Source organism: Peromyscus maniculatus, chromosome 6 (assembly GCF_049852395.1).
Source record: "Peromyscus maniculatus bairdii isolate BWxNUB_F1_BW_parent chromosome 6, HU_Pman_BW_mat_3.1, whole genome shotgun sequence".
Lineage (NCBI taxonomy): Eukaryota > Metazoa > Chordata > Mammalia > Rodentia > Cricetidae > Peromyscus > Peromyscus maniculatus.
Window position 1 is genome coordinate 41,588,347 of NC_134857.1, and position 17,976 is coordinate 41,606,322.

The window sequence follows — 17,976 nt, forward strand, 5'->3', positions numbered from 1 at the left end:
CTCACCCGTGCCTAGTTGATTTTATGGCAAGAGATGAGTCTGATAAGAATAATTATGTAAGGAGAGGTAGAAAGGGGAAAACTATTCCTTTTGAAAGGGAAAAAATAGTTTTAAATGCCCCGGAAGCATTTGTATTGTGCTCGTGTCCATAGTTTTGTTTTGTGGTTTTTTTTTAATCCAAAGGTAATTTCATATTGGTTTTCTCCTATATCTGAGCAACACAGCCTGCAGGTGCTGCCTCTGTTCACCCATGACTGTGGGACAGAGAGCAGAGCATCACCTGTATTCTTACGGTATCTTTTATGTACATTGGGTTAAGACTGATTTGTCAAATAATGTGAAATAATGGCTATTTGAATGAGATTTGTTTTTTTCTTGGAAAAGTAGTACATAGAGGTGTTGATAATTGGAATGACTAGGAAGTGCATCACTGGGCACCACTTTCTTGTGTCACTCATACCTGGAGCTGCACACGAGAGTCTCGTGTGTCCCTTCTCAGTTAGCCCCTGCAATGTCTGCGCTTGACTTTTTTGTTTAGCCCTCACCAGATGGGGGTGTGAGCTCTAGGAAAGTCACCACCAGGAACTGAGATACGTTGTAAGTAGAAAGTGCACACCAGATTTCAGACTTCACGTAAAAATGTATACCCTGGATACGTTTTACATCCATTACTTGTTAAAGCGATACGGTTCAGAAATAGTTGGGTTAAATACAACTTGTTATTCTTTTCGGCTTTTATTTTCCTTTTTTAAAGGTTTATTTTTATTTATGTGCGTATGTGTGTGCCTGCATGAGCTAATGTGCATCGCATGCATGTAGGTGCCTGCAGAAGACAGAGGGCTTTGATCCCTTGGATCTGGAGTTAGAAGTACTTGTGAGCCTCTTGATGTAGGGGCGCTGAGAACCACACAGTAAGCATTCTGTAACTGCCGGACTATCTCTTGAATCCCTGTTTTATTTTCTTAATGGTTTACTGGAAAAATTCAAGACTATATATGTGGCTTACTTTATGTTTATTGCTGGATAACATTGGCCTGTACTGTATATGTGCCTTTCTTCCATGGTAAGGAGAGTCAGATTGAAATCGTTGTTTTGAAGCATAAGGCATGACTGACTCCTGCTGTCCTTTTTCCTCTCTCCCAGTATTCAGATGAGTTCGTGCAGTCAGCCTACCTGTCTCGTCGGCTAGCGTACTTTTGTGCCCGGCGTCTTTCCTTGCTACTGAGTGATAGCCCCAACCTCCTTGCTGCTCACTCACCCCACATGATAATCGGAGCAAACAACACGAGTATCGGGACCCCCAGTCCTGGCACCCCTGGCCCTGGTATGAGCCCCATGCAGCTGGCCTTCTCGGATTTCCTTTCCTGTGCACAGCATGGCCCCTTGGTTTATGGACTTAGTTGTATGTTGCAGGTAAGTCCATTAATGGTCTGTATTTTATGTTAAAATTCATTGTGGGAAGGACCTGGTAACTTTTATTAGAAATTTATGATCTATTACTGTTCGTTAGATCAGACTGAGAGATTTGTTGTATCTATGCAGAAGAACATTACTGTGATTGTCCTTTGTGGTATTTTTGTTGAATTGGAGACAGGCTAGAGATGCTAGGCTGGGCTGAAACTTAGAGCAGTCCTCAGGCTCCCGAATGCTCTGATTCCAGGTGAGTGCTGCCACACCTGGCTTTTTGCTGCCTATTTTTTTGCATGGTTAAGTAGTTCGATTGCATTTCCTTCGAGGAGAACCCATAGTTCAAGTCAGCCATGTTGTTGTTCTGGCGAGACAGCGTCTCTGGGCAGCATTCTCAATGTCTGCAGTTGGCATCGTGAGCTGGACGCCTCTCTCGATGCCTCTGGGTTTCCTTAGAGTCAGGCATTGTTCCTTGTGTTGTCCCTGAATACAGCAGTGTGCTGGTTCTGGGTCCTTCAGTTAGGCATGAGAGCAGTTCCCAGAGCTGCCACCTTAGTGTTCAGTTTCTGTTTCTCTAGTTCTTAGTGTGGCTTGCCCTTTACCAAGGGGTTCTGGAATCGGGGTGTTTGGGAAGACATGGTCTCCATGGCGTTCACTGTCCCGATGAGAAGAAAGAGTTATAAATGTAGTTTGTGTATCATATGCTAAGTGTTAATGGAGAGATACCCAAAGGGCTGTGGTGGTTCAAAAGGGAACTTCTTGTTCAGCTTGAAAGCCAGGGAGGCTTTCCCAGGCAACTTTTGTAGGTGTTTTGTAGCTTCAGTGGAAAGAGGTTTCCTGGGTGAGGGGCGGGGTAGCAGAGAAAAAAGGTCAGAGAACACGTTAGTCACCTGTGTGCAGGTAGAGTCTGGTGGGGGTTAGTGAGTGGAAGAGCTTCTGGGCCTTAGGCTCAGGTGTCTTTAGATAGTTTTATATCAATGAAGTGACACTGTGAATTGTACTTTAGTCATTTGTTTTGGCCAGAGAACGAAAGAAGTTGGTGGGAGAGCACAGCTCAGAAAGAGGGAGTTAGGGCAGAGAAATACATTTGGAGGTATCTAAGCGATGCCCCCTGTTGTCTGCTTAAGTTCACATCAGAAGAGACAACTATCAGTAGATTATTGAAAGAACTCAGGAAAGAAAAAAAAACCATATACTGAGCATGCACAGACATTATGTCTTATTTCTAAACTAACATAGTGTGGCGGCTATTCACATGCCGCTCATATAATGGAGAGATGATTTGAAGAATGCACAGGATTGCACAGATTATGTGCAAACACTATGCAATTTTAGATGGGTGAATGAGCATCTATGGGTTTGGGTATCTGAGAAGGGCCTCGGAACTAGTACCTCACAAATCCAAAAGATGCCAGGATTGTTTGCCAGGACTGTTTTGTTTTTTTTCCCTTGTAGAACCCCTAAGTGGATACGCCCAAGAAATGGTTACATTTCTAGTTCTGAAGACTAGGGTAGACCTGAGATGGGTTGGGGCTGCCCACAGAGCTCATAGTGAAAAATGCCTTACCTGAAAGGCACATGTGGTCGAGAGCTGATGAGGGGAGTTCATCAAAGAGGATAGGAGAGTTGGGTATACAAGGAGACAGGGAATTACAGTCTAGAAACAGACAGGCGTAACAAAACTACTGTCGTAGTTTTATATCCTTTCTACAATGTCTTTCACCGGGCGGTGGTGGCGCACACTTAATCCTAGCACTCGGGAGGCAGAGGCATGCCGATCTCTGTGAGTTTGAGGCCAACCTGGGCTACAGAGTGAGTTCCAGGAAAGGCGCAAAGCTACACAGAAAAACCCTGTGTTGAAAACAAAACAAAACAAAAAGTCTTTTGAATTGTATTGTTTAGCTTCAGGCACTGTGTTAGGTGGTGACATATTAAACCATTTGGTTTTCAGAACCAGCCTTGAGATACAGGAACCATCATTCATTTATTTTTTGATTGGCATTTTTGAGATAAGGATAAGCCAGCACACTCGACTCATGGAGCAGCTGTGGCGATTGTAGGGCCTGCTTCTTACAAGCTGGCTGAGTTTCAAAAACGTTTCCATAAAAGTTTAGAGTAGGGCTGGGGGAGTGATTCTCTAGACCAAATCTAGCCTGTGAGTCAAGAATAGGCTCACGTTGTTATTGTGTAACTAAAACAACCAAAGGAAAATATGTGACAGAAACTGTAGGTGGCCTGCAAAGCTGAAAATACTTGTTGTCCAGATTTTTATAGAAAAAGTTGGATAATTCCTGTATTGCAGTACATCTGTTGAGCATTTTGAAGCTTTAAGACACAATATTTAAGAGTTTTAAAAAAATAATAAAAATTACAATCTTAGCACTTAGTATCCTAATTGTATTTCTTTTTGTTCAACTATAAACATTCGAAGTGACAAATACTGTATTTTACTTAGCTTCCTGTGTTGGAGTATTAGCTAATCAATGACACTAATTTCTCTGTAGCTGTGCTGATGACTCTTAAGTCTTGTCTTAGCACTTGGGTAGCTGAGAATGGGAAAAGACATTTGTATCTTAAGATCATCTGTAGGAAACCTGCCATTGTTTCTTTTTTTTTTTTTAAATTGAAGTTGCTGTTAATATTTTTCTCCCTCCTCTAAATGTCTGGGATATTCCTGCTTTATTTCTAGACTGTCACTCTGTGTTGCCCAAGTGCCTTGGTGTGGAATTATTCCACAAATGAAAACAAGATCGCAAACCCAGGCTCTCCCCTGGATCTGCTGCAGGTTGCCCCTTCCAGCCTCCCCATGCCGGGTGGGAATACAGCTTTCAATCAGCAGGTAGACATTTGCTTCATTACTTTTATGAATGTTTGCATTCCCCAGAAGCACCTGGGCATGGTGGGCCATGCCTTGTCTTGACACCTGAGATATCGTAATACCTGTCCCAGCTCTGCCATGACTCTAGGTAGTAGTTTTTGGACCTTTCCCCCACTTTTTTGAAACACAGATGTTCATAAAGTGTTCTGTTACCCAGGCAGCTGCCACCCCAGGAGTTTTGATGATGACTCTGATCCTGACTGTGAGCCCTGGAATAATAGTTTGTAATGTTTAGGAGTTGTTGTGTATTTTTATTTGTGCTGCATTATTTGCTTTAAGACTCATGCAGCTTCAGTTTTGGGGTTATGACTAATACTTAGACCAAGACACTTGCCTTTCCCTAAGTTGTTTCCTTAAGTTGCTGAAGCACTACTCATTCACTTCCTGCTTAGACCAGTGGCTCGAAGATATTCGAACTCTGCCTTGCCTTACATACTGTAAAGAAATTTCACTTGCTACATTTTCCCCAGGCTTTTGTTTTTATCAGCATTTATTATTGGATCAAGTCATCACTTGTAAAGCAAAAGATGTATGGCTCATGCAGGATTTTACGTGTCCTGTGATACAGTAAAGATTGTCCCTGACCAGAGGATGAACTACTCACATAGAAAACTTGACATGATTTAGGCAGCCATTGAGAGTTTCCAAGTAGAGGTTAACATGAAGTGTTTATCTTCCAGGTCCGGGCAAGGATTTATGAGGTAGAACAGCAAATAAAACAGAGAGGCCGTGCAGTAGAAGTTCGGTGGTCTTTTGACAAGTGTCAAGAGTCGACGGCAGGTACAGTACGCCACGGAAGAGTGACGGCCTCAGGAGTGTTCGGCTTTAGGCTTTCTTTCTCATGCTTGTACGGGCTTCACATGAGTGAGGGAGCTTTACACCTTCAGCTACTGGCTTGCTGTGGTTTAGTTCTTGCAGCTCCTTGATAGTATATGCTGAGAGTTACAAAGCTCTTTCCCTTGTGTGATGGTGTTTTTTATACTCTGATAGCCTGCCTTATCTAATTGCTTCCTTAATTTCTGCATCTAGGGGTGACTATTAGTCGGGTTTTGCACACACTGGAAGTCTTGGATCGTCATTGTTTTGACCGAACTGATTCCAGCAATTCAATGGAGACGCTTTATCATAAAATTTTCTGGGCAAACCAAAACAAAGATAACCAAGAGGTAGTTAATACTACTTTTCTTCCTTTTTGTCTTGTTTTCTTCTCGTTCAGTAAATTCTGGCGACGTCTTTACTATGCTGTATGTCTTGTGAAAGCATGTGCATTACTAATCTTTCTTTTTTTGGGACCAAGATGAGTACTGTTATTATAATAAAATATACATTGGGTTGGGTCTACCTTGATATATTGATGGGAAAAATCTTTTCTTTACCTTTGGTCATCTCTACATTTTAGTTTTAGTATATTGCTTGTCTAGTGCCTGACTTTATATAGATTCTGGCTTTCGTTTGGGGGTGTAACTTAGTCTGTAGCACAGCAGGGGGCAGCACATGGCTGTATACAGACATGGTTTTTGAAAAGTCTTAACAACTATAATTTTTATTTTTTCCTATCAAAAGATTGTTTTGTTAGTGAACTGCTGGATAAATATAAAATTTTCAGAGACTGCCTTTTTTACTCAGTCTTCAGAGAAATAGAAATATTATTTTTATAATGAAAAAATGCCGCTCACATATGCAGCTTGTGTTAGATGCAAAGTAATACTGAGTAATAAAATATTAGCACATTTTCAGAGCAAACACTTTGTGTAACTTATTAAGTCTCTTTGATTTTTACTTTCACCATTGGTCATGGGTTTGTGGAAAAAAAAAAAACAATAAAAAAAAACAAAAAACACCAAAATATTTCCTTTGCCAGGCAGGACCTGACCCACATTTCATTAATTCCTCTTCTGGAATAATTTGTGAGCCATTATCTTCTTCTCAAAAACAAGTTCAAGACTGTAGGAGCCACAAAGGAACAGAGTGTTAAAAGCATGGCACATGTCAATGGAGTTTGTTTGTGTCTCTTCAGACCTGAGTTTCTGTACTTAGGAGAGCAGATGAGTCCCCATGATTCTCAGCTCATTGAGGGGAGGCATGGTGTTCTTGTCCCCAGAGATGGAAACTTTCCATCCCTGTAGCGTATGAAAGGTTTTAGGGATACCGGGATTTTCACATGTAGACATGAGTTGTCTGCAATGAGTTGTTTTTATGCTTGGTCAGCTGCTCTTCTAGAGGGCTAAGGTTCCCAGCACCCATATGGCTGCTCAGAGCCACCAGTAACTCCAGTTCTGAGAGTTCTAACACCCCTTAGGACCTCCACAAGCACCAGCGATGCATAGGAAGCACAAACATGCAGGCAAAATCTTACACGTACCCATAAATTAAAAATAAATAAGTCTTCAAGGAAAAAAATTAAAGCCTTATTCCAGTGGTTCTCAGCCGCCCTAATGCTGAGACCCTCCCTATAATACAGTTCCTCCCTGGGCGGTGGTGGTGCACGCCTTTAATCCCAGCACTCCGGAGGCAGAGGAAGGCAGATCTCTGTGAGTTCGAGGCCAGCCTGATCTACAAAGCGAGATCCAGGAAAGGCGCAAAACTACACAGAGAAACCCTGTCTCGAACCCTCCCCCCCAAAAAAGAAAACCAGTTCCTTGTGTTGTGATGACCATAAAATTATTTTTGTTGCTACTCCATAGTTGTAATTTTGCTACTGTTATGAATCGTAATGCAGACACCTAATAACGTAGGATATCTGATAAATGACCCTGAAAGGGGTCGCAACCCACAAGGTTGTGGCCTGCTGCAGTCACTCAGGGAAACTCAAATTACCCACAAACAATTGCAAAAGTAAGTGTTACGGAGGCTGCCTTACCAAGCGTAGAAATTGTATCGTGATGTTTCTGAACACAATCCCACTGTTCCCAGGACTCTCTGAGAAGCCTGGTTACTTCACAGCGGGTACCAGAAACAAGCCACTGGGTTCAAGAACTCCATTAGGTTAAATTCTAAAAAAAGCAGGCTAAGGGAAGAGAGAGTTGATTGTGGCTTACAGAGCTGGAGGGGTTAGTGCCCTTCAGGGTAGGCAGAAGACATGGCATCAGAAGGGTAAGGCTGGCCTACCAGTCCAGAAGCAGAGTGATGGCGGCTTATCTCCACACAAGAAATAGAACAGGAAATGGGGCCAGGCGATAACACTCAGAGTCTGTCCTCAGTGACATTTCCTCCAGCAGGCTTTCACATCTTAAGGTCCCATAACCTTCCCAGCCACCATAAGCTGGAGACCAAGTATTGAAACAGGGGAGCCTGTAGGGGATATTTACATTCAGACCACAACAGGACCTATATGACTGACTTGTCTTTGATCTGAGGAAGCAGGGGAGAATTTGAGCCTCCTGTTAAGGAAGGCATTCTCTGCTGTGCCACTAGAGGGCAATGTGGGCCCTATACTGAGTCCTGGATGTAGTAGCAATTTGGAGGGAATGCACATGTTGGCTTAGTGTAGCAGTAATTATAGCGAATATTGGTTACATTCTGGAAAGAGGTGTCAGCGGCTTTGTGGTTAATGTGCTATTTTTGAGTAAGACAAAAATGGTATTGTTAACCTTTAGTTCACACTTACTGCCTTTTAATCCAGGAGGATATCTGGATGGACAGCCCCATCTGTAGTATTTAACATTAACATTTAAAAAATATGGCTTTAGTATTTGTTGTGTATTTATATTAAGGTACATACTTATGTATAGGCTTGCAAGTCGCAATTTTACTTCTCCATTTACTTTTTATTGGGGTTTTCTTGTCCCCTCTTCTACCTTACCTATCTCTCTGCCTTTCCCTCTCCTCTCCCTCTTATTCTTCCCCTTCCCTCCTTCCTTCCCCTCCCCTTCCTCTCCCTTCTTATTTTGAGATAGGGTCTCACTGTGTGGCTCAGGCAGAGCTTTGAACTCAAACCTTTCCTGCCTTGGCTGTTTAGTGCTGGGATTGCAGGTGTGTGCCACTGTGCCTGGCTCAGGGGTTACTGTTTTCCTGAGCACTGCGTCACTTGTTATATTTCTGGAATTCAGAAGTGAACGCTGAATGATAGCTGTGTGGCCTAGAGCAAGTTACTTACAGTTGTATGCCTAGAGTTCATACATAATTATACAACACTTGAACGTGAATACTTTGAGATTATAAGACAGATTTTAAGTATATTCCAAAATTTGCTATTGCCTATATTTATATTGGAAGACCCAACATGATGTAGTTGTTCTCTGGTAAGACAGGTTGGTTAAGACTCAAAAACCTGCTGGGTGGTGGTGGTGGTGCATACCTTTAATCCCAGCACTTGGGAGGCAGAACCAGGTGGATCTCTGTGAGTTCAAGGCCAGCTTGGTCACAGAGAGAGATCAAGGACAGGCACCAAAATTACACAGAGAAACCCTGTGTTGAAAAACCAAACAACAACAACAACAAAAACCCCAAAACCCATCTCCTGTCTTTAAAACATACTTCCCTTTTCTTGGAGTTCCTAATTTGTCTAGGATTGATATATCATGTTAGATGGTAGAAAAAGTTACCAACCTCTGGTCCCTATGGTCTGAGGTTTGCTCTTACTCAGAACGTTTCTCCCCATACCATTTGGGGAGACTTCAGCGCCCTCCTTTCTCTGCCCTTTGGAATCACCGAGGGGGCAATCTAATTCTCTCTCCATCCTTATAAGCAATGGGGAGAACATCCATCTAGATGTGAGTGCAGCATCAGCTTCAGTATTGGTAAAAGCCCTTTAGAAATTCCAGCATACAGACGAGGATGTTGAGACCAGTTCCTGCCTGTGGTGAGAGGAGCTGACCCTACCCAGGCCTGAGGCACACTTTCCCTGATAGCTCATGGGAATGTGGCATCCTTTTCCTTTTCCCTTGACCCCCTGTGATCTGCTGGGGCTGTGTCAGCTTGAGTGTTGCTGCGGTAAAGATGGTAGGGAATTATCCTCAACACCCTTTATATTCTACTCCAGTTTTGGTGTTTTTCCAGGCAGAGCTCAGAGACTGTTTGATGGTGGTTAGGCAAGTGGTGTAGCCTGGTGTGGCGATGCCCTGTATACAGAGGGCAGCCCCTCTCAGAGACTGTTTACAGACTGGTTGTGATCGGGATACCCAACATTTCAGCAGAAGTGGAGTAGCAGGATTTGTATATAAGCCTTTCCAGGCCAAGCAGCAGATCTGTGCTGTGCCTGCCGGAATGCAGCTTGCTCCCAAGCTGCTGGTGCGTGCTTCCGTGGCATTTACTTCTGTAAGTCGGTCAGTGCTTCAGAGCCTTTTCTACTGGGTGGTGTGATGGAGTGTCAGGGCCCAGCAGCCACATGAGGGGAGTCTCAGTAGGCTGTGGGGTCCCTCAGCTTCCAGTCACTAAGTGAGTCGGTTACTGGTGACATCATTACCAAGCAGCTGGGTGGGGAGGGCCCCTCAGCTCTGCAGAGCTCTTGGACCACTTCCTTCCTCTTGGCCTCTATCCTTGGTTATGGCTGATAGGAGAGCAGAGGCAGCTGCATCTTTGGGTGCTTCAGGGATATGGATAAAGGGAAGATCCAAAAGTGGCAGGAAAAGCTGCTTTTCACTTCTTCTTCTGGGATCCCAGGAAATGGGCTTTGTACTGAGTCATGGAAAAACCAGGCCAGCTGCACCAGGCAGAGAGCTTCAGAACAGCAGCATCATGGGCGTTTCCTCCGCTCCTACTCCTAGTACCACCACCCACCCCAAACCACAAACCTACATGGTCTTGTTTATATTTGTGTCATGCTGGTTTGTGCTCAGAGTTTAGAGCTTTTAGTTAACTAGAGTCTCAAGTTTAGCATGTACTTTACCTACCTTGAATCCACTAGGCTGAGGTGCCCTGCTTGATTACTGTCGTCAAAAATCCGAGAGCTTTGTGTCTGCCTGGGCTGTGCTTGTTGCACACTTACCTTTCTCACGCCTTGGTTCTGTGACCTCGAGGTCTGTGTCTTGTGACTTCCAGCACATCATTCGTCCCTGGCTTCATGCCTGGGTTCCGGGGATGATGTGATCAGTGTATATTTACTCACTTTGGGTTCTTGTCTCGCTAAAAGACTGCTGGTGCCATAATGGGGAGGAGGATACATCCCTAGGATTCGCTTTGAATGAGAGAGAGGAGAGCCACTTAATGAAATGTGTATCTGCTTTACAATCGGTATAGACTCAGACAGACAAGAAGGTACTTGCAAGTGGAGGCAGGGGCGTGGGTGACAGGATACCCCTCAGCTGTGAAATCAACAGGCTTTCAGGATACCTGTGGATAATTTGCTTACATGTGTAAAGGGGCATTTCATTTCTGGATGATGTAAAATAATAATAAAACCATTGTTAGTGCAGCATTAAGCATTCGCAGTGCTCGTAATGCAGCTTGGTACTTAATAGCAGCAGCCACTGTTATAAGGACTCAGAAATTTATCGAGGCAGGTAATGCAGGAGAAATGAATATAGCATGGTTAAATTGATTATACTGAGCCCCTTGGTGCTTTTATGAACACATGCACAAATATCCATTGTACAGCCTACTCATCCATAAGTCTCAGCCAGGGTCTGTTGGGATTGTTCGCCTTTTGTTTTTTGTGAAGTATTTATCTACAGTAAAGAAGCACTTGGATGGGATGGAGCCGTCTAGGGTGAGGTGGCTTAGTGCTGTAAAGTAGATCATGTTCTTGCAAATGCTTAATCCCTTTGGGGGTTTCTGTTGCTTAATATAAAGAAAACAAGTTACTTTCTAAAAGTATCAGTCAAGATAATGAAATGATACATCCATCAAGTATGTCAGTCAGCTTTCCGCTGCTGTGACAGAATACTTAGCTAAGGAAAGATTTATTTTGGCTCACGATTTTAGAGGTTTTGTTCCATGGTTACCTGCCTCTGTTGTTTCTGGGCCTATAGTGAGGCTAAATTGTCACGGAGGGGAGTATGTGGTACACTGACGGAGGCAGGGGGGGGAGGTAGGAATGGGCCAGGGTCCCAATATCTATTAAAGATGCTTTCTTCCATCAGGCCTCACTTCCTAAAGGTTCCAACACTATCCAGTAGTACTGCCAGCAAGGGGCTGTTAACACATGAGCTTTGCAGGAGCAGCCTAAAGTCTCTGCCTGTAAAGCAAGAGAAGTGTATGTGGATGGCTTCCTGTTGAGGTTCATGTGTACTGAATTCATACTATGTTCCTCACAGTATGGCAAGACCAGTGTTGTGTTTTAGAATGTCACATTTCCTGCTCCACTCGAGAGTCCTATGAATCTTTCAGAATTACCATTTTCTTAAATCAGTTAGTTAAATGTCATTGATATTAACAGCTGGGGTAAACACAGTGTGTGTCCAGACATTTATACAGTTAGCAAATAGGAAACACATACTTTCAATTTTACATTGCATTAATTACATTTATCACTTGTGTCTGTCTGTCTCTGGTGTGTCTGTCTGCAGTGTGCTTGTGGAGATCCCTTAACCTGCAGAGATTGATTCTTTCCTTATACCCTGTGGGGCCAGGGGATCACACTCAAGTCTTCAGGCTTAGTGGCAGTTGAACTCACCTGCTGAGCCATGTCACAAGCTCCAGAAAAGTTTAATAGTGGCTCACAGTTCTAGAAGCTTCAGTCCGTTATTGGTTGGCTCTGTTGTTTCGCTCTGTGCCAGGGTGGCACGCCATACCAGGAGAACATAGCAGGCAAAGGCAATCACCTCATGGCCTGGAAGCAAAAGAGAGAAAGAACTTAGGATTCTCCCCCCTACACACACACCTTTATTTATTGTATGTACGTGTGTGCATGCACTTTATAATAAGCATTAGTGTAGAGATTGAAGGACAAAGAAGTCAATTCTCTTTCTACCATATAACGCACCGAGATCTAACTCAGGTTGTCAGGCTTTGGAGGAAAGCACCTGTACCCACTGAGCCATCTCATTGGCCAAAGGCTCCTTAGGTTTTATTTATCTGTATGCGTGTATACCACAGGTATGGTCCTGGGGAGGCCAGAGAGGGAGTTGGTTCCCCTGGAGCTGGGGTTATAGGTGGTGGCGAGCCAGTGTGGGTGCTGGGAGTCAAACGCTCAGGTTCTTTGGAAGAGCAGCCATCTCTCTAGCCACCAGGTATTTAAAAAAATGCTTTAAAAATTATTTTACATCATTGCCTTGCTTTGTAGCTCAGGCTGCCCTGGAACTTGCACTGTGGCCTGGACTAGCTACAAATTTGTCATCCTTCTGCCTCAGCCTCCTGAGTGCTACAGTTAACAGCTACATGTCACCGTGACTGTCATGCTGGTTCTGCAGGCACTTTTTTATGCACTAGGTTCTACCTTTTGTCATGTGTCATCGCATTGAAGTTTTGTTTGGCCTGAGGAACATAGTTTTAAAATCTTCTAGATGAGAAAATTAGTGATTAGAGAAGAGTTATCCAAGCTCACAGCCAGTTCATTAGTGGAAGGATGGACACACACTCGGCTGATAGATTCCATTCTCAATTGTTCTTGTTGGAAATCATTTCACCAACAACATAGCAGAAGAGATCAGTGTCAGATGTAATCTCAGCAGGAGGAGGGGCAGCCTTTATGATGGCTAGAATAATTTCCTGTGTATTGATACTGGCACATTTACATGTAAGAGTAATCTGTGATTTCTCAAAGCTTCTTTGATAATTTCAGCATAGTAAACTATTATTATTGTAGCACTGAGGATTGAATTCAGGGCCTCACACATGCTGGTTCAGTGTTCTACCCCAGAACTGTATCTCCAGCCCTCTATTTACTCTTTTAAACTTGGAGGCAGTGTCTGTCTCACTCAGTTGTTAGTTGGCTGAGAGCTCGCCCTGTAGCTCAGGGGTGACTTGAACGTCCGGTCTTGCCTCACCATTTCATACAGCTGGGATTATAGAGCTGTGCCATGTAGAGCTGTGCACAGGATTAAGTATTGAGGTTGAACAGTGTGGAGTTGCTTATTCCGTGCACTTTATGCCAGTTTACAGTGTATTTTGAACCTGGTTTTGCTGCTAGTTGTCTTTCTTTGTGAACTGCCTTGGCATCATGTCCTTTGTGTGTACAATGGCCTTGTTACTAGAATCCACTTCCTATGGTAGTGCTAGTTAACCTCAGTGGTTATGTTCATGACTAGACAGCTTTGTTAAGACAGTAGAGCAAATAACTCTAAAGGAAAAATGCTAGAAATTTGTATTTCTCTTATTTACATGTTACCTTCATTTTCCTTAACATGCATGATATGGTTTATTATACCATATAGTGATTTGGGAATCTAAGTATAGTATATCAATCATTTTAAATATGGGAGATAAGCACTTTTCAAGGTCTTTGGGAAGGATTTATTTTTCAATTATAATTCTCGCCACATGACTTCAGTGATTCTGTTTCCTGGGACTCTGTTTTCTCCATTTGTATTATTTAAACGATAATTTAACCGAAAGATGGAAAAATTTATATTCGTCACAGTGCAACAAAGGACTAGTTGATTCCGATGTTCCAAAGGGTTGTCTTAATTTGGTTTTCATTTTTGCATCATTTCTTGTCAGAGTCCACAGATGTGCAGCCTTCATCTTCTGCACTTAGAAACACAATGGCGCTCTTCTACTCCAGATCTTTAGTTTCTGGGATATGGCAGAATCTAAAGATTGTCAACATTGATCCTGAGAATGTAAGATTAGGAAAATTGGCTCTCTCTATATATCCCTCAGGAGAAACAACAACAAACAACAAAACAGGCATCTAAATATCTCTGGAAAATGTGCTTATGGAAAAGTTCATAGATATAATAAATGCCATGTGTGTTGTATAAGAAATCCAAAGGTCTTTTTGGCCAAGATGTAGTCAGATTTCGTGTCCAAGAAATGTGACCATAAGGCCTCTCACTCTGTTGACAGTTGTCCAGCACATGACTGTCAGCAAGCTAGAGCCCCCAAATGTTACAGAGTTGGATCTTTTGTACACTTCTGACATTGTGTCTTCCATATATGGCTGTATAACGCATTTTTTATTGGGATCTTTAAACTGTTCTTAGCATCTAGGATGAGAAAAGAGAGGGGAGGAAGGAGGCTGCAGGATGTGATCAGGCAGCACATTTCTACAGGGGGGCTGACCAGCACTCTAATGTACATACATGGGTATGACCAGCTGGTATGGCTGTTGCCTGTTTTTTCCTCATAGCCCTTGGGCCCTCCTCTAACCCCAGAAACAGTCTGTACTTTATTACCTTATATGATTATTCTTATGTTTAAAAATGCTTAGAAATGTGACCCTGTGCAGAGGCTGATGTCTGAGCAATTAGACCTTCCCTGGCTGACATAACTGGACGTTCACTCAGTGTCCCATAATGTGTCTCAGCTTGCAGGCCACTCTTGGCTGTTGGCACTCCTTTGTATGGTAGTCTGTATGGTTTATTGGTGCTGTTCTACAAATAATATTTTCACATGTGACCTTTTTTTTTTTTGGTATTAAGTGGTTGATTTCATTTACAAGCACGTCCTTTTAGTCTGGGAGTAAAGAACTATTGAGAGCTTTCTTTTGTAGCTGACTTCAAGTCCTTGTAGTTACCTGATGCTTACAGTAACGAGTCACTGACTTTTATTTCTCTGTTCCCTTTAATGATAGCATTTTATAATCTAGGTAGTATTCCTAAGTATTTATAAATGGCAAACCAACACACCAGATGTCTTCTCATTTCTTCAGAAAGCCCGCATCTGATTTAATTGATACTTTGTTTCCTTTACTTGTGAAAACAAAGAAGATCCCTAGTTCACTTCGATATAGACCCTGAGGTTAATGAACGATACCCAAAGCCTAATTTGATGCTTGTAGATTAAGAGCTGTTAAATTCATTGTATGTTGGAAGACTTTCTTCATGAATGTGATGTGTTCATTCTGGAAATGGTGGCATCATAAAAGATAATTGTGTGTTCCTGAAACAGCAGGAATTTTACTACTAGGCGTGTGCTCCACATTCACCAGGCCAGATTCATAGTGTTGTTATGGGGAGGACCTTTATGAGATTTGGATTTTGTTTCTTCCCATTATAGAAATTATTTCTTGTGATTGCTGCATTTACTGTACATGGATGCATTGTCTATCTTCAGTTTCTTTTAGCCTCCAACTTTGTCCTGTGGCCTTAATCTTCTGCCTGGCAGACTTAGGAGTTAACTCTGGAATCACATGGCTAGGGTCTGATAGTCAATTGTATAGCCTGGTAACTTTTAGACATTTGACAAGTTAAACTTCAGCTTAACTATAAAAATCATGGGATTATTATTAAAGCATTGGACAAGAACATGCTGTAGCACACAGAAACACACATTCTTTCTATCTCAGTATAATACCAGCAATAACTACTGTTAACTTTGAGTCGTGTCTTTGGGTGACTTCTTAGGCATTTATGTGTATATTGATAGTTAACGATGACAAGGTGGAGGATGAAATAATTGGGATTATGTCCTGTGATATTCTGCAATGGCTTTAAAATTTTCTTTTACTGCTTAATGTTACCAATTCCTTTCTGCATATTATACATTTGTTCTGTTTATGATACCAAGCTCTTGATTGGTTTTAATAGTTTTCCAATTAATTCTGATTTGGAAGTTAAATAGTTTATGCAGACTTCAGTAATGTTCATATTCTTTCCAATATTTATTGCTTTTTCTTTCTGTTCATCTCTTCCCCATCTCTACCAGTGTGGTGTAATTGGGAAATGCCAGTGGTGCTAAGTGCTAGTGTTGAGGGCCTCGTCCTTGACTCGGTGAGCAAGGGACAGGAACCCTTCTAGCGTTTTGTACTCAGTCACCTACTGTTGGATTAAGAAGACATTTTCATGCTATCGGTGTTTTTCTTTTGGTTCCATGTAATAATACAGTGCATTGGCTTACCCCTTGATTTAAAAACATCTGTTGAACCTTCACTGTACAATACACTGTGGTCCATTCCTTGTCATCCAGGACTCAGTGGTCCATTCTTTGACTCCTGCATGTCAGTCAGGTTAGAAGTGGAAGCTGGGGCTAGTCCAGAGACTGTAGTGGTTGGCTGCTCTGCAGATTCCCTAGGATCTGCTTTCTTGTAGCGGTAAGCAGCAACATGGTACAGCATGTACATGCTTCCTAATTATCTGGAAAATGAGAATAGCAATAGCTACTTTAGAGTTGGAGTAGAATTTAGGCATATAAAACAGTAAGAACCTCTTAGCCCCATTCATAAACATTCTCTATTTCTAATCTAATCTTTTGGCCAGAAATAAGAACTTCCCCTCCTCCTCCCCCTTCTCCTCTTCCTCATGATCTTGATGTTTTTGTTTGAGAACAGGGTATAACTATGTAGCTGTGGCTGGACTGAACTCACTACATAGACCAGGCTGGCTTAGAACTCAAACAGATTTGCTATCTCTTTCTCCTGAGTGCTGGGATTTAAGGCATGTGGTATATGCTCACCTGGCTGGGAATTAAATCGTATATATTGTTCTGATTACATGTTGTAATTTGTGCCAGGGCTTGACCCCATCATTTGGCACACCTTCCCCTGCCCTTATCTGTATGTGCTATAGTTGAGTTTGTGCTCCCTACCCACTGTTTTTGTGTGCCCCATTTGCTTGTGTGTATTTACAAGCTAAGCAGTGAGTGCTGTAAAAGTTTAGAATTATACCAGTGTGAAAATCTAACCATTGCTGCCTCCCAAGACAAACCCCATCCCTAAACGTTCCTGTAGTTCCTTTATTGAAGACAGATGGTTTGACCCATGAACTTTCTGTATGCACTATTGTCTGCAGGTGAAGCCATCCCACTTTTCTTTGATTTATTTCATTACCCAAGTCACTGCCAGTGCTTGAGACAGGGAGCAGCAGGAGCATCAGTTTGGTAGCATACCCCGCTGATGCCTGGAGCACACATTTCTGTTAACATTTAAGATTTTTTTCCATATCTGTATTCCCAGACACTGACTTATTGAAACAAATTATGTGAACATTTTAAAGATTGTGTGGATATAATAGAAATAATATCCAAAAGAATATTACTGATCTCCCTTCCTCCAAACTAAAATGTGAGAATGCTTTTATATTCAGTGCTTAGAAGAGGACTTCACAATAAAAATGTGTTCAATAAATATTAAATGAATAAACAAACAGTTGAAATGCAGGGTCCACCTGCTTCATAACACCTTTTTCTAACCCTTATATAAAACACATTAGTTTTGAAAAAGGTTCTCTATAACCTAAGCTGGAATTGTACTTGATAACATCATCCTGCATGGCACTATTTACAAAGTATGTTGTTAAGGAAATTTTCCAGTTTTAAAACTTCTACTGTAGGTTTCTTACATTTACTATTCAAACACCAGTGTGCTGCCCCTGGTAGTTATCTGAATAACTACATTTTCTACCTTTTATGTACTTGTGTAAAACTACTCTGAATGAATTTTTGGTTGATGCTATAACAATAGGTCTTTAGGAATTTGGTTGTAGAACAACCTAATCCATTCTTTCTGGTCAGCATGGATCACTGAGCCTGACTATAGAGAGGAAGTCAGCTCTTTGGAGCTCTGGAGAACTACAGGGACAACCAGCAGTGCTGCAGGAGGCTGGGGTGGCCAAGGCATGCATAAGGTACTCCTTTATAGTTGGCATGTAGGTTTTAGAGCAAGATGAAACCCAGCATTCTGGCCTGAATAGTGGCATAGTTTTGTTTGTTTGTTT

General features: G+C 42.2%; 1 protein-coding gene across 11 annotated transcripts in view; it reads left to right on the forward strand.

Moving 5' to 3' along the window:
• Med12l (mediator complex subunit 12L) overlaps positions 1-17,976 on the forward strand; it is a 346,663-nt gene that overhangs the window by 74,102 nt on the left and 254,585 nt on the right. For all 11 annotated transcript variants that reach the window (XM_076574135.1, XM_076574139.1, XM_076574140.1 and 8 more), the window contains 4 exons: positions 1,144-1,413; positions 4,097-4,246; positions 4,966-5,065; positions 5,315-5,451. In XM_076574135.1, coding sequence (XP_076430250.1) covers positions 1,144-1,413; positions 4,097-4,246; positions 4,966-5,065; positions 5,315-5,451 — 657 coding nt within the window. The remainder of the gene's footprint in view (positions 1-1,143; positions 1,414-4,096; positions 4,247-4,965; positions 5,066-5,314; positions 5,452-17,976) is intronic.